The following is a 19,975-nucleotide window of genomic DNA, read 5'->3' on the forward strand; positions in this document are numbered from 1 at the left end:
CTGGCTCCTTTCCCTACCCCACATAATTAGGGAGAGAAAAAGAACGTGGAGATGCCAGGGATTGAACCCGGGACCTCATACATGCGAAGCATGCGCTCTACCACTGAGCTACATCCCCTCCTAGAACCTATTTTCCCATACACCAGATTTGCTTCCAGCGCTGGGCTGGGGCGCCCAGCACCCAGGAAATGATGTCTATGAAAATCAGACTTCCACTCTCCAGACAAGACGAGGTGGCCGAGTGGTTAAGGCGATGGACTGCTAATCCATTGTGCTCTGCACGCGTGGGTTCGAATCCCATCCTCGTCGGTCCCCTTGCTTTAGTTACCTTTTTGGGGTGGAACACATCAGCACCAAACTGTGGGCTCACGATCCCTCCCCCCCCCATGGCTGTGCTTTGGGCGGCAGGGGAGTTCCAAGCAAGCTCCTGTTTATAAAGCCCCAGGCACGGAAGGGTCACCCTGCTTCTTGCAACCTCCGGCCTTCAAAGCAGCCGTGAAAGAGTTTGTGACAAGGGCAGGCAGGAAGTCGCTGGTGCCTTTTGCTGTATGCGAGCCTGTGCTGCGCAAAGAAGGCGACAACTACTCCAAGGTACAAGCTCCTCTTTCGTCCTGCTTGGGGGTCATTCTCTAACCTGACCCACTGATTCGTATTTCCAGCCCCATCCATACCTGCTCCTTTCCCTCGCTAGCTTTCCTTTGCTTATCTCCGCCCCCACAGGTGGTCTTCCCCTGTAGCCCCAGCGGTCCTTGCGCCTTCTCGGTTGTGCTTTCACCGCGCTGAGCTTTCGTACAATGAAGAAATTACATCGGCTGCCGTAGTAGAAACGAGTCAATGGCCCCAAAGGAGAAGCCACGAACACATAATTCTACGTGTGAAAGGGAAGTGGAGGTATGTGGCCATCAAAGTAGATGTCTCTGTGGCGCAATCGGTTAGCGCGTTCGGCTGTTAACCGAAAGGTTGGTGGTTCGAGCCCACCCAGGGACGAGCTGTGATTAAACCGGCAGTGCTTTTAACAACTTCCAGGCACATTTGCGCCTGCTGTTACATTGTTACATTATCCAAATGGTTCACAGAGGGACTATTTTATAACCTGCGCCCTGTCTACACCACACTCTAGCCCCCTGATTAACCTTGGAATCGCAGACACAGGAGTGGGGAGTCCGTTGACTTCCCAGCAGTTGGGGATCTTTTCTGGTTGCACCGATTTGTCTTGGCCATTTAGTTTAGCCTCCTGTGTGCCCCCCTCGTGGCAATAAATGGACGGATGGTTAAAAAGTTGGTTCTCAGCGTCAAGGTACAAAGGCCACAAAGTGGCGCCATACCCAAAGGCGTGTCATGTCCATCTCGCTCGACTCCTTTTAAACAGATTTATGTTCACCGAAATATTTTTCTCCCTAGAAATCCAAGAACAGATTTTGAGTTTCTACATATAAACCCCACAGTAGGGACTCGGCCTTGGAACAGCTATCTGAGGAGGGGGCAGACTGGGGAGTCACTCAATAAGGCCTTTAAAGATGCTGTTCCTTGGGTGCTTTTCATCTCCCCCAGGGCTACCTGCCACCTACATCCGTCAACCAACCCTGGGCCAAGTCTGCATTTCACTACCAACTTTTCAGTTCAGTGTAAATGGAATCAGCCCAATTCCAGCATAGTCGGATTAGAAAATGGGCTGAAAACCTGACTACGATTAAGGTCTGAACACCTTAAAAGTGACTTTCTTTTCCGGTGAGCTAATGGTACCAAAACTAGATCACATTTGCAGATGGACCTAATTGCAACATTTATAGAACGCGAAGGATTGCACTAACCAGACTCCAAATTTTTGCGGGAAAAAAACACTTAGCAAGTGTAACCCTGATTAAAGCACATAAAGGGTGAATTTCAACTCTTTCGCGTGGGCACGTGGTGGCTCTTAGAAGAGCCTTTGGGGGGGTTGGTTTGGGAGCCGGCGGGCTCCGAGGGGAGCGGCTCTAGGCTCTCTCCCCGCGGATGCGGCGCGCCAGCTGGATGTCCTTGGGCATGATGGTGACTCGCTTGGCGTGGATGGCGCACAGGTTGGTGTCCTCGAAGAGCCCCACCAGATAAGCCTCGCTCGCCTCCTGCAAGGCCATGACGGCCGAGCTCTGGAAGCGCAGGTCCGTCTTGAAGTCCTGGGCGATCTCCCGCACCAGGCGCTGGAAGGGCAGCTTGCGGATCAGCAGCTCGGTGGATTTCTGGTAGCGGCGGATTTCCCGCAGGGCCACGGTGCCGGGGCGGTAGCGATGGGGCTTCTTCACCCCGCCCGTGGCGGGGGCGCTTTTCCGGGCAGCTTTAGTGGCGAGCTGCTTGCGGGGCGCTTTGCCACCGGTGGATTTACGAGCCGTCTGCTTGGTACGGGCCATGCTCGCTGCAGCGCACTACCAGCCTTCCTCCAGCCCTGCCACAGAGCAATAGGCACCCTGCCGCCGCTGTGCGTCATTTATAGCCCAGTCCTGGCTCCTGATTGGCTAGGAGCAGCAGGGCGACCGTTGAGAGGTTTAAATTTCCCGGGCTCAGCACGGATTGGCCATAGGGGGCGGCTCCCTCTGTTGGGCTCATGAGGCTTCTGGGGTTTGAGCGCTTCTCGCCTTTGGAAGTGCAGGGGGCGGGGACTGGTCTCTGGGGCACGGGGATTGGCTGGAACTTGAAAACCGCCACCTCCCTACAAGAGTGCGGGGGTCAGGTGTGTCAAGGAGGGTTGCTAGAACTAAGTCCTCGCCTCTGATTGGCTGGCCAGTATTTGAATTTCCCGGGCTTGACAGGGATTGGCTGGAGATTTTACGCCCACGCGTGTTTGTCCACAGGTGCCCGTGGACCTGTGTTTCCCCCCCCCCGTCGCTCTCCCGGGGAAACACAAGGCTCCCTGGTGGCGAAGCGCTGTGGCAGGCTGGTCCTTGAACTCTGCTGCTAAATTCGGGGTGTCGGCGCTAAAGGGGGGTAGGGGTGAGTCAGCGGCTCGTGCACCGTGCACGGGGACCCCGGCCCTGCAACGGGCCCCGGGCTCCCCTCTGCCCATGCAGTGGCAGCAAAGACTCAAACTGCGACTCCCAACGTGAGCCACGTGTGCAGAACGTTTCTGTCGGCCCCACACCGGGGGGGGCAGTTTTCCCCTCTGCAACCCCACCTAGAAACAAACCTCCGGCTTGCATTTGAATCTGTGCCTCTCGTCTGAATGCGCTTCCCGCCCCTCCGGGCTCGATGTCATAGACACTGAATGAAAGCAAGATCCACAGGAGAATATGATCCATAAGTCTGAATTTTTCAAGGGTATGAAGATCACAATAATTTCCATGGCAACATATGATATGAAGTCCTAAGTACAGGGTAGGGGGCTTTGATACAGGCTCTAGCGAAAGGCGAGCTAGACTATGGGGCAGGTGGGAAGCTCTTATTCCTAACCACATGGTTTGTTCTGTCCTGATCCCCCGCTTCATTGACGCCCGTAGAAGCAGGATCTGGGTGGTTGTTGGGGGCGGGGGAGGTGTTATGATCTAATGATTAAAGCACAACATGTCCCGACATCTGGATTCTATGCCAGAGACGCTGCTTTGTGTGACCCTTTGCATGGCTTTTAGCATCTCTGATCTTCTCCCTCCCCCCAAAGGGGCACGTTTTCTAAGGAGTGAATTCGCTTTGTGGCTGCTGAATGAGAACGGAGGGGATGCGTGCGTGGCGGGAGGTCTGAAGAGGCTTGGAAAGATCCGCCCTTGGAAACAATGTTTCCTTTCTTCTCCAGCCGGCTGCAGCTCATTGCGAGCCAGGCCAGAGGAGAACGGGGTTTCACCAAAGACAGAAATGAGGGGTCTCCTGTCCCATTCATTTACTCTTAACATTATTGGCCTTCTCACTCATGGGACAGCTCCAGCTCTTGACCTCACAACCTGGGAGAGAAAACTAATTCACAGCTTTCATCTACCCCCTCAAACTCTTAAAACGAAACCTCTATCTTTGCCGGATTTCATGGATATCTATTTTCTTTTTGCCCTGTATGAATTGGTACCGACTGCTTTATTCCGTTTACACCACGGACACTAAGCATCCCATTTCAGTATCACAGCTCTATAGTCTAGTACAGACTTCCTAGGAACTATAAGGGACTGACAAGCTCTTTTTAGGGATTTGTGGGTGGCTCTTAAAAGAGCCTTTGGGTTCACGCAGATCGAGTCGCGGGGAAACTTCTCCCCCAGGGGACGCAGCAGCCTCACTTGCCCTTAGCCTTATGGCTCTCGGTTTTCTTGGGCAGCAGCACCGCCTGGATGTTGGGCAGGACCCCACCCTGGGCGATGGTGACTTTGCCCAGCAGCTTGTTCAGCTCCTCATCGTTGCGGATAGCCAGCTGCAAGTGGCGGGGAATGATGCGGGTTTTCTTGTTGTCGCGGGCGGCGTTGCCAGCCAGCTCCAAGATTTCAGCAGTCAGATACTCCAGCACCGCAGCCATGTAAACGGGGGCGCCAGCACCCACTCGCTCCGCATAGTTCCCCTTACGCAGCAGCCGGTGAACACGGCCTACAGGAAACTGCAGCCCCGCACGAGATGAGCGAGACTTAGCCTTCGCTCGCACTTTCCCACCTTGCTTTCCACGGCCAGACATGACAACGGCTTGCTCAAACTTTGCTCACAAGAACGAAATGTAACAATATCTAGTTTCTCTAGTTGCTGGCCTTTTATTCTCTCACGGGGATGGGGCGAGCGGCTCCTGATTGGCTGCCTCATGCGTCTCTTCCAAAACACCCAATGGGAAAGACACTTCGCAAACCCGCCAATCGGGAAAGAAAGAGGGGGCTGCCGTCCAATCGCAGCGCAGCATTTCGACGACGCTCCTTTACATCGGCGGTCACGACTAGAAATGGCGGCCCGATATGGAAGCAGCCAATAGGAAGGGTGGAATTAGGCTACCCTCATTTGCATAGGGGCGCTATAAAGAAAGGACTCTCGGCCGGGCGGATTATTGCCTTGCTGGTTCTGTTCTGTGTTATCAGCAGCGATCGAGATGCCTGAGCCGGCGAAATCTGCTCCCGCGCCCAAGAAGGGCTCCAAGAAAGCGGTGACCAAGACCCAGAAAAAAGGGGATAAGAAGCGTCGCAAGACCAGGAAGGAGAGTTACTCCATCTATGTCTACAAGGTGCTGAAGCAGGTTCACCCCGACACCGGCATCTCCTCTAAGGCCATGGGCATCATGAATTCTTTCGTCAATGACATCTTCGAGCGCATTGCTGGGGAGGCGTCCCGCCTGGCGCATTATAACAAGCGCTCCACCATCACCTCCCGGGAGATCCAGACCGCCGTACGCCTGCTGTTGCCCGGGGAGCTGGCCAAACACGCCGTGTCTGAGGGCACCAAGGCTGTGACCAAGTACACCAGCTCCAAGTAATCGCGCTGTGTTCTCCAAGAGACTTCCACTATGAACCCAAAGGCTCTTTTAAGAGCCACCCACTTTCTCCATGAGAGAGCTGAGAGTCCTAGCTAATACCCCTATAAAAACATGATCAATGCGTTTTAGAGTATTAAGTTATATGTAAGATTTATATGAGGAATGAGAATTTTTTCTAGAAAGCTATTGTCTTAAGGTTTGCTATACAACAGAAAATAGATGCTTACCTAGAATTTTAATTTTAGAATAGATAAAAATGTTCTGTTCTATTAATGTCTACTATTCAGCAATAGCATCTGAACACCTTTATGTTTATGCAATAGAAAATATCAATTTTTATAAAATATTAGTGATGAAGATTTTTTTAGTGTATTTTCCCTAATAAAAATTCTTTCTATCTCTATCTAGAAAACAGAAGGGATTAGTTCATAGCTCTAAACAAATGGCACCAAAATACATAAAGGGACTGGGGAAGGAGAGGCCTAGAGCCATTATGAGTGTAAACATGCAGACTGGATTTCTCTAATTAGAAAATGAATGTTAATTTTAAAAATCACCATTTAGTTATTTGGGGAGGCATCCATTCTTGTGATATCTGTGTCCTCAATGAAAGAGGCTTTAGTCACTGTTTAACCCTTAATTGTTTGCTTTTTTTATCTAGAGTTAACCCCCCAAGTTTTGTAACTGCAAGAAAATTGTATTCGTAGAGTAAAATCTCTAACGTTAGGCTGATACACCTTCGCTGTAAACTTTGAATCCATTAGAATAAATATTCCCATATTCACTTCCCCCAAGACTTAAAGAAAACCATTGTGAAATAACCTGAAGCTGCTTTTAGAGACAAGTCAAATTACAAATTGGCATTCGATCTTTGCAGAGAGGTATATTGTAAGGGTAGTATACACTTCCAGCCTTTTAACAAAATACCACATTTAGTATAAGCTGCCATCTCCTTACAACTAAGAGAAAAGGAGGACTTGTGGCACCTTTGAGACTAACAAATTTATTTGAGCGTGAGCTACAGCTCACTGCATCGGATGCACGAAAGCTTCTGCTCAAATAAATTGGTTAGTCTGGAAGGTGCCACAAGTCCCCCTGTTCTTTTTGCGAATACAAACTAACACGGCTGCTACTCTGAAAACTGTAAGAGAGACACTGAGGATTTTCTGTCCTTTCCAGTTTTGACATGGAGCTATATTTTTATTTATTTTTTCATATTAACGTCACACACACACCCCCCTCCAGCACATGGAAGTTAAATAGTTGACCTGGGAGTCACCTGCACCGAGGCAGTCCAAGGGTCTCGAAGAGAGGGGGCTGGGGTGTAGCTCAAACAGTCTTTGACTCCAAACTGCGGCCAACGTGATTCTCTCGGCCAGAGAAGTGGGGAGGAGACAAAAGGTCACTTGACGTTTACAAATATCCAGGTGTTTAGGATGCTCATAAGTGTGAATTGGGACACACCCCGCCGTTGGGCTGAGGATGAAAAAGCTGTATTCCCTCCAAGTGGCGCCGTGGGAGGTTTTTTTCCCCCTCTGCAAAGTTTGGGGCTGGGCAGACTTCAGGAACTGAATGCCAGGACGCGGCAGAAAGAACAAAGCGCCCCATTTGCGCGGCCGTGGGGTGGATCCATTTGTGCTCCGCCACCTCTCCAGCCCCAAACCTTTGTGATACTTCCTGGATCCCAATAAAACAAATAACCGATTTCCAGAGTCCAAAAGGGACTTTTTAAATCTCTTCCGAGTTAAGGGCGGGGAATATGCAGTCCTGCCCTCTCTGTTACCCGACGGAGCCAAAAATGCAGGGGCCTAAGGGCAATTAAAGGACACCCAGACTTCCTCTAACACTCACTTTGCGGCCTGCCTCAGCTCAGAGATCCCTGACATGATTCGCAGCCCATGAACTCAACGCTGAGCGGTAACATGTAATTCCGAAAGTCCTAATGCTAAAATGACACTCTTCTTCCCCCCCCCCCGACCTTTTGCGCATGCTCTGGGGCAGATAAGGCGCCAAATTTTACTATTTAATTTTAAATGAAAGACTGTACGCTGATTGGCCAGCGTGACAAGAGGTCTCATTGGTGGAAGCGGAGAAGCTAGGGTTTGGGAGGCAAAAGGGGAGTTGAAGTACAGGTAGGTACATTGTAAGGAGAGTGATCACTTTAGATAAGCTATTACCAGCAGGAGAGTGGGGTGGGGGGAGAGAAAACCTGGATTTGTGCTGGAAATGGCCCACCTTGATCATCAGACACATTGTAAGGAGAGTGATCGCTTTAGATAAGCTATTACCAGCGGGAGAGTGGGGTGGGGAGAGAGAAAACCTTTTGAAGTGATAAACACCCATTTTTTCACAATCTGTGTGTATAAAAACATCCTCACTGCATTTTCCACTTTTATGCATCCAGTGAAGTGAGCTCTAGCTCACAAAAGCTTGTGCTCAAATAAATTGGTTAGTCTCTAAGGTGCCACAAATCCTCCTTTTCTTTTTGCAAATACAGACTAACACAGCTGCTACTCTGATACAGGTAGGTAGTTCTCCTGCCCGTCTTGTTCCCTCTCCGTTTTTCCTCTGGTCAGGACGGGGCACCACAAAATTCGGAGGGAATCTGGATTATTGTCCAATATTTAGGGTATTGGCAAACCTGAGTGTGTCTTTCTTGCCACACATGGGGGTGGGGTGTGAAGGTCATCTCAGGGCTAATTAGGGTGGCCAATTCTCCAGGAATCGGCATCGATCTCCTGGTGAGTATTGAAAGCAATTTGCGAGATTTTAGTAGGATATTTTAAGGAAATGATATTGTCATGTTGGCAGGGAAATCTCTTGGAATAGCTTCAAGCCGAGTTGGCAACTGTAATGCATGAAGAAACTCTAGGGCTCAAGGTTTTCCTGGCAAACGTGATCCACTCAGAACATGCCAAGACAGGGGTTCTCAAACTGGGGATTGGGACCCCTCAGGGGGTTGTGAGGTAATTACATGGGGGGTGGGGTCATGAGCTGTCGGCCTCCACCCCAAACCCCACTCTGCCTCCAGCATTTATAATGGTGTTAAATATATTTAAAAGTGTTTTTAATTTATAAGGGAGGGTCACACTCAGAGGCTTGCTATGTGAAAGGGATCACCAGTACAACGTTTGAGAATTACTGTGCGAAGAGAAACACCGTGAAGGCCATGGATGTGGTGTATACATTGAAACATCAAGGTCGCACCTTACATGGGTTTGGGGGGGTTGAACCCTCAGCCATACCCACAAAGTAGATGTTCCATCTTTAAAAGCCCTTCCCTGGCTGCATGGAAAGAGCTGGATTTGCTCCAAGCCAAAGTGATGTAAATAACAGAGTTAAGGTAAAAACATTCTGAAGTCGTCTCAGAACCGAAGTAACACACAACAAAGTTTAGGTTCTGAGTGGGATTTTCTGTTTACCCCACATCCCTAGTGAGAGAAAGCCCAGGCCTTTTAAATGGAAGCACAGTAAAATCAATATGCTTTCCAAAACACGCCTAAACTACACACTTTGCCAAACCCTATAGAATAGCTCCTCTTACTTCAGTTAAAAACAAAAATGGAAAAGAAGAAACCCTGTATTTCTCAAAATGTAGTCCCCTCTGTAACTGTGACCACCCAGAATGACAGTAACAAGAACATAAAAGCTGCCACACTGGGTCAGACTATGGTCCATTTTGCTCAATATCCTATCCCTGACAGTGGTCCATACCAGAGCTTCAGGAGGGAGTGTACAGAACAGGGCAATCCCAGAGTAATCTACCCTGGCTTCCATTCCTGGCTCATGGTAGTCAGAGGGTTAGGGTCACCTGGAGCCACTAGTGCAGGGGTTCTCCCAACAAATTTTTTGGTGGCCACGGAGTATGGCCACCAATTCTTGCTGGTGGCCACGCTAACAATTTTTCCTGAAATAATTAACTTTAGAATAAATAAATATGCACATACACATGTCCAAATCGTAATTTATTTATGTAGGGTTTTTCAGACTGGGACATAAAAATACTGTGCAAATTATCTCTATTCTTTACTGGCCCTAAACAGAATAGAAACACAAATAAGGCGCTCTGCATGTTTTTGTCAGTTGTTGTTTCTTTTCCTTTTTTGACAGGTTTCAGAGTAACAGCCGTGTTAGTCTGTATTCGCAAAAAGAAAAGGAGTACTTGTGGCACCTTAGAGACTAACCTATTTATTTGAGCATGAGCTCTAAGTCTCTAAGGTGCCACAAGTACTCCTTTTCTTTTTCCTTTTTTGGTTGCTTCAAAAAAAAAAAAGATTTGCTAGCTAGTAAGTCTGGTGCTGTGAAAAGTGATATTAACAAACATACAAATATCACTTTTCACAGCAGAAACCTTACTCAGCCCGAGCAAGCCCTGGGACAAATTAAGCCCTGGATGGGGAGATGGGCAAGGAGGCAGTGGGGCCCAGGGACCATGGCGGGGATGGTGAGCCTAGGGCCAGAGCCTGCCATCACATGGATGGAGCCTGAAGCTGAAGTCTGCTCCCCCCACCAGGAAAGTCACCAGCTGCCTGCACCTCCAGCATTTGTGTCTTCAGAGGGGGCAGAGCTCAACCCCTGCTGGCAGCCCTGGGAGACGGCCAGTGCTTTGTTCCCTCTCCGAATCACAGCCCAAGGCTGTGGCTGCAAAAATAGCCCCCACTGTCTGCATTTGAGAAACGCTGCACTGACAGGCCTATCTTCCCTGCATGTATTCAGTTCTTTTCTGACCCCCAAGTTATGCTTTTGGGCAGCACAACATCCCATGGCACTGGATTAGCTGCATGTTGTGTGGGAAAAGTACTTTCTCTTATTTGTATTAAACATGCTGAATATTAATTTCCTTGGGTGGACCCTGGTTTTTGTATTGTGTACCTCTCCTCTTCCTGCTGTGTTCTTAGAAATCTCTCTCATCTGTCACACCACACACACACCTTCCCTTTACTTTTAATGGAACATATCTGATCTAGGGTTGACAGAGTAGCAGAAATTGTACCCTCATTCTCTTTGCTATAGGATAGTTCCATATCATAATTCTGGAGTTCCAGATTCTAGCATAAGAGTTTAGTATCAGATTTCTACATGTAATGTAACCATATGAGGAGTGAATGGTCTGTGTCCACAGTAACTTCTTACCATGTAAACATAGCTGCAAATCTTTAAGACTGCATACAATGGCTAGACACACTTTCTGTATAATAGCATAATTTTTCTCCTCAGTGATAGACCCAGGGAGCTCAATCTACTTAGGTTAATAAAGACAAGGTTAAGGGGTGATTTGATCAGTCTGAAAGTAGCAAAATAGGGAACAGCTACTTGAGAAAGTTGCCGCCCTTACAATTAATTGTCCCTAGTAATTATTTAACTTGAATGTATCAAACACCCTGCCAGATAACTTTGCCTACAGCGGACAAAAGTAATGCATAAAATCCAGTAAAACAAAAAGTAACATGCCAACTAGCCAGATAAACTTGTGACAAATTAATTCATATTTCTTGCAATGCTGAGACCAACAGCTATTGTGAATTACACTTTTCCTTTGCCAGGTAGCCTTAGTCCAGGGCTTAAAACACAGCTGGAGTTCCAGGTGACTAGTTCCTTTCCCATCTTGACTATCAATTTTCTGTGTGGTTTTAGGAAAGACACTTAGGCCAATGTTTGCAGGCTGTGATGCTTATAAGCACCTCAGCACAGGGATCCCAGATGAAAATAATCAAACTGCACAGCACAGCACAAGTGAACCCAAACACTGCCTTTTGGGAGTTCTAAATGTTTTGTTCCTAGGTGTGGGTTGCTCTGTTTGAAAACACTAGGATTCATTCGTTGGAAGGGGTAGAGTTGCAGAAGCTGCAACTGCTCACTCACCTGTGCAGCTCCAGGATCTGGTTAGTGCAAAACGGGAACAAGGTTTCAGAAGTTTGTGCTGAGAAAAATAGAGAAGTATTTCCCCTACCGCCCCCAATGTGTGGCTCAGGGATCTGATTAGTGCAAAACCAGGACAAGGTTTCTGAAAAAAAGTATTATATGGTGATACCAAAAGAGTAGACAACATTTTCCCGAGCTGCCCCTACCTCCCCAAGACAGGGAGTGATTCCCAGTTCCTTCTGAAATTGTGGGTGGCTCTTAAAAGAGCCTTTGGTTTTAGGTGGGGATGGGTATCCACGCTCACTTGCCCTTGGCTTTGTGGCTCTCGGTTTTCTTGGGCAGCAGCACCGCCTGGATGTTGGGCAGGACCCCGCCCTGGGCGATGGTGACTCCCCCCAGCAGCTTGTTCAGCTCCTCGTCGTTGCGCACGGCCAGCTGCAAGTGGCGGGGAATGATGCGGGTTTTCTTGTTGTCGCGGGCGGCGTTGCCAGCCAGCTCCAAGATCTCAGCGGTCAGATACTCCATCACCGCGGCCAGGTACACGGGGGCGCCGGCTCCCACCCGCTCCGCGTAGTTTCCCTTACGCAGCAGCCGGTGCACCCGCCCGACCGGGAACTGCAGCCCCGCACGAGAAGAGCGAGACTTGGCCTTGGCCCGCACCTTCCCTCCTTGCTTTCCGCGGCCAGACATGACGAGCACCCCAGACACCTCCCTCAGCCAGCAAACACACAATGACACTCCAGCGGGAGTGCAGGGCTCCCGGCCTTTTATTCCCTCACGGGGATGGGGCGAGCGGCTCCTGATTGGCTGCCTCAAGCTTCTCTTCCAAAACACCCAATGGGAAAGACGCTTCGCAAACCCGCCAATCGGGAAAGAAAGAGGGGGCTGCCGTCCAATCGCAGCGCAGCATTTCGACGACGCTCCTTTACATCGGCGGTCACGACTAGAAATGGCGGCCCGATATGGAAGCAGCCAATAGGAAGGGTGGAATTAGGCTACCCTCATTTGCATAGGGGCGCTATAAAGAAAGGACTCTCGGCCGGGCGGCTTATTGCCTTGCTGGCTCTGTTCTGTGTTGTCAGGAGCGATCGAGATGCCTGAGCCGGCGAAATCTGCTCCCGCGCCCAAGAAGGGCTCCAAGAAAGCGGTGACCAAGACCCAGAAAAAAGGGGACAAGAAGCGCCGCAAGACCAGGAAGGAGAGTTACTCCATCTATGTTTACAAGGTGCTGAAGCAGGTTCACCCCGACACCGGCATCTCCTCCAAGGCCATGGGCATCATGAATTCCTTCGTCAACGACATCTTCGAGCGCATTGCTGGGGAGGCGTCCCGCCTGGCGCATTATAACAAGCGCTCCACCATCACCTCCCGGGAGATCCAGACCGCCGTACGCCTGCTGCTGCCCGGGGAGCTGGCCAAACACGCCGTGTCTGAGGGCACCAAGGCTGTGACCAAGTACACCAGCTCCAAGTAATCGCGCTGTGGCCCTCCCGCCCGGAGGCGTCCGTTTAAAAAAAACCCAAAGGCTCTTTTAAGAGCCACCCACTGTCTCCAGGAGAGAGCTGTAAACATTGCACGTTGTGTGAGCAAAGCGTATAGTGCCTCTTATTATTTGCATGTTTTTTTCTTTAGCTTGCTGTTCGTTTTGGGGCTTTCTGGGGCAGTGGGGGTTGTGCTTTAGCAAACCTTGATTGCAGCCTTGATGGATTTAATTGCCTATTCGTTTATATTAAGTAGTGTGCGGCTTTGCTTTAAGCGGCTCTGTCCTGGAAGTTTTTGGGGGGGTTACCTTGCTCTTTAGCGGCGGGGCTGCGGAACCTTGTAGCCTTGGGGAGCCTTTGTTCTAATCACTCAATAGATTCTGTAGGATTGAATAATTAGTGTGTTTTTGCTGTTGCTTTATACAATAAAAGCCTAGGAAAACCCGGTACAAAGTGCTTAAAATCAAATTTAAAATATTTTTGTAACGTTAACTTTAAAATATATAAACTGAGAAGTCTGCACAGCGGGTACCGTGCTTAGTTTATCCGCAAAGCCAAAGTTAAGGCCATAGGAGACATACCCTACCCAATCACCCCCAGCCCGAAGTCAACAACAGGCCTCTGCCCCACGGCTAACCAAACATCTCGCCATCTACCAGCCGCAATGTGACATTCGCTGAGTTGCCAGAAGGCCCCAGTCCCCACTTTCGTGGACAACCTCCCACGCTGGGAAGGGGAAGGAGAAAGGGAGAGACCTGAAATCCCTGGTCAGTGAAATCTCCTCTGCTGCGTTAGGACCCCTGCCATTAACGTGCAACAAATGGGGCTTTTCTGGGAGGGAATCGCAGTTTAAATATGTTCTAGGGTGCTTTTTGCTGAACGACTGGCGGGGACCCCACTCCGTGGGGACCCTCCCCCCACAGTTACTTGGGCGGTGCGGGGTGGGAGGGTTCACACTAAAGCGCTCCGGGCGGCTCCTCGGCCCGCATTCAAAGATCAAGGCCGGCTATGATTGGACGCGGTACGATCTCACTGGCCGGAAAGGAAATGCGTTTGTGTGTGTGGTGGGGGAGGGTTTCTTACCTTTTCCACCTCGGTTTTCCCTCTGATCCCATTACATCCACGCTGTTTGCAGCCAGCCTTAAACCAGGACCCAAACGACTCCGCTTTATAGAGGCCTTCCTCCCGTCAATTACCATGGATAAGAACACCTGGCTTGGCTTGGCTGGGTTGCATATGCCCGATCAATCAAGTGCTGTTTTATCTGTTATCTTTTTGCTACTTTTATTTTTATTTGGGTGGGGGAAGGGAGGTAAAGGTTATTTTTAATTAAAAAAAAAAAAAGGCATTAAAAACCCTGCAAAGTGCTTCAGGGCATCACCAGGCCTAAGATCTGCTTTTAGCCCATTCACATTGGGGTTGAAATCCTAAATCGACCCCCAGATGCAGAAGAGCAAGGGAGGGCTGAGGCTTGTCCTGGAGAATGATGTGATCTGGGATACAGCGTTGCACACAGACCGGGCTAAGATAAGTGTGTGCATAGTGCTTGGGTTGGGGGTGTACACAGATGCATCTGATGAAGTGGGTTTTAGCTCACGAAAGCTCATGCTCAAATAAATGTGTTAGTCTCTAAGGTGCCACAAGTCCTCCTGTTCTTTTTGCGGATACAGACTAACAGGGCAGCTACTCTGAAACAGATATCAGGGTTACACCTTCGGGGGAGGGGGGCTGAACCTTCAGCCAGTTGCAAAAAGAAACAATGACCCAAAGAAAGGGGTCTTGAAGGCTGGCTCACTGCCACACCAAAAGTGTTGGTTTATTTAGCAAAAAGTCAATATTAAATGTATTTTAAATATTCACTCTTCTATGTGCTTTCAATTACTTGCATGGTTAACCAAAGCATTTGGGATGCAATAATCTAGCTCCTCCTGGTGTGGAACAGCAAATAGTATATGTTTGCTTCCTGGAGAGTTCTTTTAAACGGACACAATTCAGCCCAATAGTTTGGACTGGCAACCTTCCCTCAATTTCCGCTGATTCTGCAGCCTTAACATGTGAAATGTTTATTTCAGTGTTTGTTTTGCACTCATTGTAGCTGCGGTGATGATGGTTCTCTAAGGAGTGACTCTAGCCCAGTGGCTCTCCACCTTTCCAGACTACCGTACCCACCCTTTCAGGAGTCTGATTTGTCTGGTGCGGACACACACCCCCGGCAAGTTTCACCTCATTGTAAAAATGACTTGCTTACAAAATCAGACCTAAAAATACAAAGCATCACAGCCACGTGGTTGATGAAAAATGCCTGACATTCACAGTTTGCCATATCATTATGAAATAGATCAATTGGAATATAAATATTGTCCTTGCATTTCGGTGTATAGAACACAGAGCGGTATAAACAAGTCATTGTCTGTATGGAATTTTAGTTTGTACTGACTTTGCTAGGGCTTTTTTGTAGCCTGTTGTGAAACTAGGCCAATCCCTAGATGTGTGGATGGACCCCCTGGAAGACCTCTGGATACACAAACCCCTGGTGGAGAACCCCTGCACTAGAGCTGTAGCTCACGAAAGCTTATGCTCAGATAAACTGGTTCGTCTCTAAGGTGCCACAAGTCCTCCTTTTCGTTTTGCAAATACAGACCAACACGGCTGTTACTCAGAAACAAATCTACTACTGCGTTAGGGTCTTTGCTAACACCCTTTTTACCTTGATACTGTTACAATACCGAAAAGCAGGGCTGACAATTCTCATCATTTTGTCATCCGTCTCCCAATCATCATTGTTTTCTTTAAAGCCCCAGCTCCTGGAGTCAAGTGAATAATGGGATGCTTTCAGCCTTCCTTCTTAAAGCAAACCTAATGTTTCTAGCCCTGGTGGCTGTGGAGAAAGCTTCAAAACGTGAGACACACACCCCACCCCTTAGGCACCCTAAAGGCTCCAAAAGCAGAAGGCAAACAAATGAACTCCAGAAATCTCTTATTTTTACATAATCTCATGACTTTAAAGTCAAGCTGGTGGTTTTTGGTGACCCGGACTCATCAGTTTTGAACATTTGGAGTTGGCAATCCTGGACAAATCACCTCCTTTCTTCAAAAAGAAAAGGAGTACTTGTGGCACCTTAGAGACTAACCCATTTATTTGAGCATAAGCTTTCGTGAGCTACAGCTCACTTCATCGGATGCATACTGAGCTGTAGCTCACGAAAGCTTATGCTCAAATAAATGGGTTAGTCTCTAAGGTGCCACAAGTCCTCCTTTTCTTTTTGCGAATACAGACTGACACGGCTGTACTCTGAAACCTCCTTTCTTCACCCAGTCCTTTTCCCTCCTCAGCAATAAGGCTGCTGCTTGAAGGGTAATTAATGATTAAGTGCTGAGCCACAGGATCACAGTCCCCCATGCTCCCGCCTTTAGCTACAAGGGCAGAGATTTGCACCCCCAGGGTCCCTTTCCTGAGCTCTTGTCACATCTCTGCACTGGGATTCAGTTTGCTGGGACAGTGGCCAGCCACTGATTGGCTAATCTTTGCCCAATCAGAGCGCAGGACGTCACTTTAAAAAGACAAAGTCTCTCTCTTCAGTCCGTGAGCCCGGATAGCTCAGTCGGTAGAGCATCAGACTTTTAATCTGAGGGTCCAGGGTTCAAGTCCCTGTTCGGGCGACAAAAGTTATTTTATGATTCTGCTGGCAGCTACATTCATCCCTGCACTTTGCTGCATTCACATTTTCCCACAAACCCAGAGACAATTCCTAGAAAAGCGCCCGGTCGCATTTCCACTCCCCCATGCCCTGCCCTGTAAACGACAGTCACACAAAATGGTGTTTGGGCCTGTTGTCAAAAGGTATGAGAGGAATCATTGAGGAGGGGGAGAGAAGAAATAAATGGGGGGGGAAATCACTGATTTGAAATGACCATTGTCCAATTCCATTTTATGAACCGGTCTCCAGAAAGCTTTTCTTACCACATCACCGCTGAAGTAGATTGTTCCTGAGCTGGGGGTACAAATCTCTCCCCAGTGTCTCACAGATGTCCCTAGAACAGTGGTTCTCAAACTTTTTTTCCCGCGAACCACTTGAAAATTGTCGAGGGTCCCGGTGGGGCCACTTAATGATCTTTCCAAATGTTGTTCGTACCGTTAGCTAGCTATTGTAAAGCGCTTTGGATAAAAGCACGGTATGAAAAAAAAACCTTAATTATAATGAACTTATTTTGTTCCACAAATGAAAGCACACCACTCATATTTTAATACCAGTAGTCTTACCTTTCTAATGTGATGGATGTGCCCTCTCTCCCCCACCGCGGCAGCCACCGAGTCTTTTAGGAAGGCGGGGGGGTCCTCTCCCAGGCTTCACTAATTAGGTGGGTGGCCCTTTATTCTTTTGTGTGCAGCCGCCCAGGTGCGCACCTTAGAGGGAACTTTCCGCAGACCACCTGAATGGAGCACACAGGCCACAGTTTGAGAGCCTCTGCCCTAGGGAATGCGCAGCGTTGTCTCCTGCAAGCCAGGCGTCATTACAAGGAGTTGGAACTTGTAGGTGTCACCCTGGGGTCATTTGAGAAAGACAGCGAGCCTTGGGGGAACATGCATCTGGTGTCTCTTGGTGTCTGCAGTGCTACAAATCCTGCTCAAGGAGGTGCTGGATGGGCCCAGAATGGGGCAGTCAAAGGTTTTGTGTGGTTGCACGTTCCTTAAGATACACCAAAGTGAAGAAAAGGGAGAGTGGAGGAATAAAAATAAAAGGAGGGTTGTTGTTTTTTTAATATGCTTTGGTAAGGAAAAGACCGAGATTACGCCAGAGAGGGCTGCAAAATCACGATGATAATAACAAAAGGAAAAAAGCTGGGGGTGTTGTGGCCAATCGAAATTTGAATGGGAGTCCAAGTTCAGTGTAGCCATTAACCGCTGAACCTGCTACTGCTCCTTCTCTGTACATCGGCACTGAGTGGTGATAATAACCGACCAGCACAGACCTTGACTGAGATCAGGGTCTCTGTTGCATCACGTGTGGCAGAAACTCCTATCAGGATGAAGGACACAATCTTCACACACTGATTGAGACAAGGGCCTTCTTTACAGACCCCGGGGACCCCATCGTGCCAGGGACCGCACAGACCCCAGTCAGTCATGAGACATGTGGATGGCCAGATGGACCTGATGTCCGCACTGTCTGCCTTCTCTCTGAGCAAAATCTCGTTTCTTTCCCCCCACATTGGGAGTCAAACAAGAGTCACCTGGATGAAAACCATGAATCTCAATGTTCTCAGACTGGGGGGTGGGGAGGGGGGTGCAGAATGTACTGGGGGGGCAGGAGAAGGCAGAGCAGTGGCTGCTGGCTGGGGGCCCAGCTCTGAAGGCAGAGCTGCTGTCAGCAGCAGTGCAGAAATAAGGATGGCATCGTGTGGACACTCTTCTCATCCCTTGAAGACCTGGGCTTTGCAGATGATTTTACTATCCTATCACATACCCAACACCACCTACAAGAAAAAACTACTTGACTCACTGGAACACTGGAATGCATTACCTAGGGACGTGGTAGAATCTCCTTCCTTAGAAGTTTTTAAGGTCAGGCTTGACAAAGCCCTGGCTGGGATGATTTAATTGGGGATTGGTCCTGCTTTGAGCAGGGGGTTGAACTAGATGACCTCCTGAGGTCCCTTCCAACCCTGATATTCTATGATTCTATGACTCAAGGCATTCAGCCAGCAAATTGGGCTGAACATCAACCACAATAAGACAGAGATCATGCCCTGTACTATTGCCTCCTCATCGTTCTCACCAATGTAGAAACATTCACATACTGGGGCAGCACCATCAGCCAGGATGGTGGAACAAGCCAGGACATCTGGAACAAAACCAATGAAGCCAGGAGCGCCTTCAGGAGCTTAAATGCAGTCTGGAAATCATGAAAATACGACACCAAAACCAAACTCAAGATTTATCAGAGCTGTGTACTTTCAAGACTACTTTATAGTGCAGAATGGTGAGGAATGAGAAAGTATTACCAGTCCAAACTGTCTTCATTCCATACAACCTTCCTCAGAAAAATCCTCCGTATCTTTTGGCCCAGAACAATCTCAAACCAAGATCTGTGGACACAGTGGAGCCAAAGGGATCTGAGCCCCATCATTGCCAGGAGGCATTGGAGATGGATCGGCCGTGCGCTTCGGATGGAAACTGATTCCATCACCAGAGTAGCGATAAGACGGACACCTGAAGGCAAGCGGAAACGAGGCCGCCCAAAAACAAGCTGGCGAAGAGCTGTGGAAGCCAAGCTGAAAAACGTGGGGCACGACTAGGGAATCATTGAGAGACTTGCCAGAAACAGACAGGAATGGAGGCGCTTCATCACTGCCCTAAATGCCAGAGGGATAATAGGAACGTGGTGATGATGATGAGTACGGTATTACCACCCTTACGTCTCCGCTTCAGAGCTGGGCGTCTGGAGAGCTATAGACCAGTGGTTCTCAAACCTTTCTGCTGGTGACTCCTTTCACATCGCAAGCCTCTGAGGGCGACATCCCCACCCCCTTATAAATTAAAAACACTTTTAAAATATTTAACACCATTATAAACACTGGAGGCAAAGCGGGGTTTGGGGTGGAGGCTGACAGCTCGCGAGCCTCCGCCCCCCCCCATGTAATAACCTCACCACCTCCTGCAGGGTCCCGACCCCCAGTTTGAGAACCCCTGCTATAGACTGTGTACCTCTCCGCTAGAATCAATGTTTTTAATATTTAGGGAAAGTTGCTGGTGGGGAACCGCAGCACCACCTAGTGGTGGACAGAGGCACTGTGTCATTAACTCTTCGTGCGCTGAAAGTCAAACTCAACTATCCATTCCTGAAAAGAACAGGAGGACTTGTGGCACCTTAGAGACTAACCAATTTATTTGAGCATAAGCTTTCGTGAGCTACAGCTCACTTCATCGGATGCATACTGTGGAAAGTACAGAAGATCTTTAATTGGTTAGTCTCTAAGGTGCCACAAGTCCTCCTTTTCTTTTTGCGAATACAGACTAACAGGGCTGTTACTCGGAAACCTGTCAGACGTTCTTGTTAACTCCTGGAAATGTGCTGGAAATGGCCCACCTTGATTATCACTTCAAGGGGTTTTCTCTCCCCTCACCCCACTCTCCTGCTGGTAGTGGCTGATCTTGGGTGATCACTCTCCTTACAATGTATATTTTTTCATGGTCTGTGTGTATATATAAAATCTCCTCACTGTACTTTCCACTTTATGC

At 48.8% G+C, this 19,975-nt stretch overlaps 5 protein-coding genes and 4 non-coding genes across 9 annotated transcripts; 5 read left to right on the top strand and 4 right to left on the bottom strand.

The window, feature by feature from the left end:
* Positions 1–46: 46 nt before the first annotated feature.
* TRNAA-CGC (transfer RNA alanine (anticodon CGC)) lies at positions 47–118 on the bottom strand. The gene has a single exon. It is a non-coding gene; the product is annotated as a tRNA-Ala (tRNA).
* Positions 119–227: 109 nt separating this feature from the next.
* Positions 228–309, top strand: TRNAS-GCU (transfer RNA serine (anticodon GCU)). The gene has a single exon. It is a non-coding gene; the product is annotated as a tRNA-Ser (tRNA).
* Positions 310–913: 604 nt separating this feature from the next.
* On the top strand, positions 914–987 carry TRNAN-GUU (transfer RNA asparagine (anticodon GUU)). Its single transcript has one exon. It is a non-coding gene; the product is annotated as a tRNA-Asn (tRNA).
* Positions 988–1,973: 986 nt separating this feature from the next.
* LOC144278955 (histone H3) lies at positions 1,974–2,384 on the bottom strand. Its single transcript, XM_077840352.1, has one exon. It carries the CDS (start codon positions 2,382–2,384, stop codon positions 1,974–1,976), a length of 411 nt encoding a protein of 136 aa, XP_077696478.1.
* A 1,817-nt stretch (positions 2,385–4,201) lies between these two features.
* LOC144278824 (histone H2A.J-like) lies at positions 4,202–4,612 on the bottom strand. Its single transcript, XM_077840183.1, has one exon. It carries the CDS (start codon positions 4,610–4,612, stop codon positions 4,223–4,225), a length of 390 nt encoding a protein of 129 aa, XP_077696309.1. The 3' UTR covers positions 4,202–4,222.
* A 352-nt stretch (positions 4,613–4,964) lies between these two features.
* Positions 4,965–6,171, top strand: LOC144278807 (histone H2B 8). Its single transcript, XM_077840161.1, has one exon. The coding sequence runs from the start codon at positions 5,012–5,014 to the stop codon at positions 5,390–5,392; it is 381 nt and encodes a 126-aa protein (XP_077696287.1). The 5' UTR covers positions 4,965–5,011; the 3' UTR covers positions 5,393–6,171.
* A 3,400-nt stretch (positions 6,172–9,571) lies between these two features.
* On the bottom strand, positions 9,572–11,979 carry LOC144279202 (histone H2A.J-like). Its single transcript, XM_077840686.1, has one exon. It carries the CDS (start codon positions 11,942–11,944, stop codon positions 11,555–11,557), a length of 390 nt encoding a protein of 129 aa, XP_077696812.1. The 5' UTR covers positions 11,945–11,979; the 3' UTR covers positions 9,572–11,554.
* A 317-nt stretch (positions 11,980–12,296) lies between these two features.
* Positions 12,297–13,188, top strand: LOC144279117 (histone H2B 8). The gene has a single exon (XM_077840567.1). The coding sequence runs from the start codon at positions 12,348–12,350 to the stop codon at positions 12,726–12,728; it is 381 nt and encodes a 126-aa protein (XP_077696693.1). The 5' UTR covers positions 12,297–12,347; the 3' UTR covers positions 12,729–13,188.
* A 3,134-nt stretch (positions 13,189–16,322) lies between these two features.
* On the top strand, positions 16,323–16,395 carry TRNAK-UUU (transfer RNA lysine (anticodon UUU)). Its single transcript has one exon. It is a non-coding gene; the product is annotated as a tRNA-Lys (tRNA).
* Positions 16,396–19,975: the final 3,580 nt, after the last annotated feature.

The sequence above is a fragment of the Eretmochelys imbricata genome, chromosome 23 (assembly GCF_965152235.1).
Source record: "Eretmochelys imbricata isolate rEreImb1 chromosome 23, rEreImb1.hap1, whole genome shotgun sequence".
Classification (NCBI taxonomy): domain Eukaryota; kingdom Metazoa; phylum Chordata; order Testudines; family Cheloniidae; genus Eretmochelys; species Eretmochelys imbricata.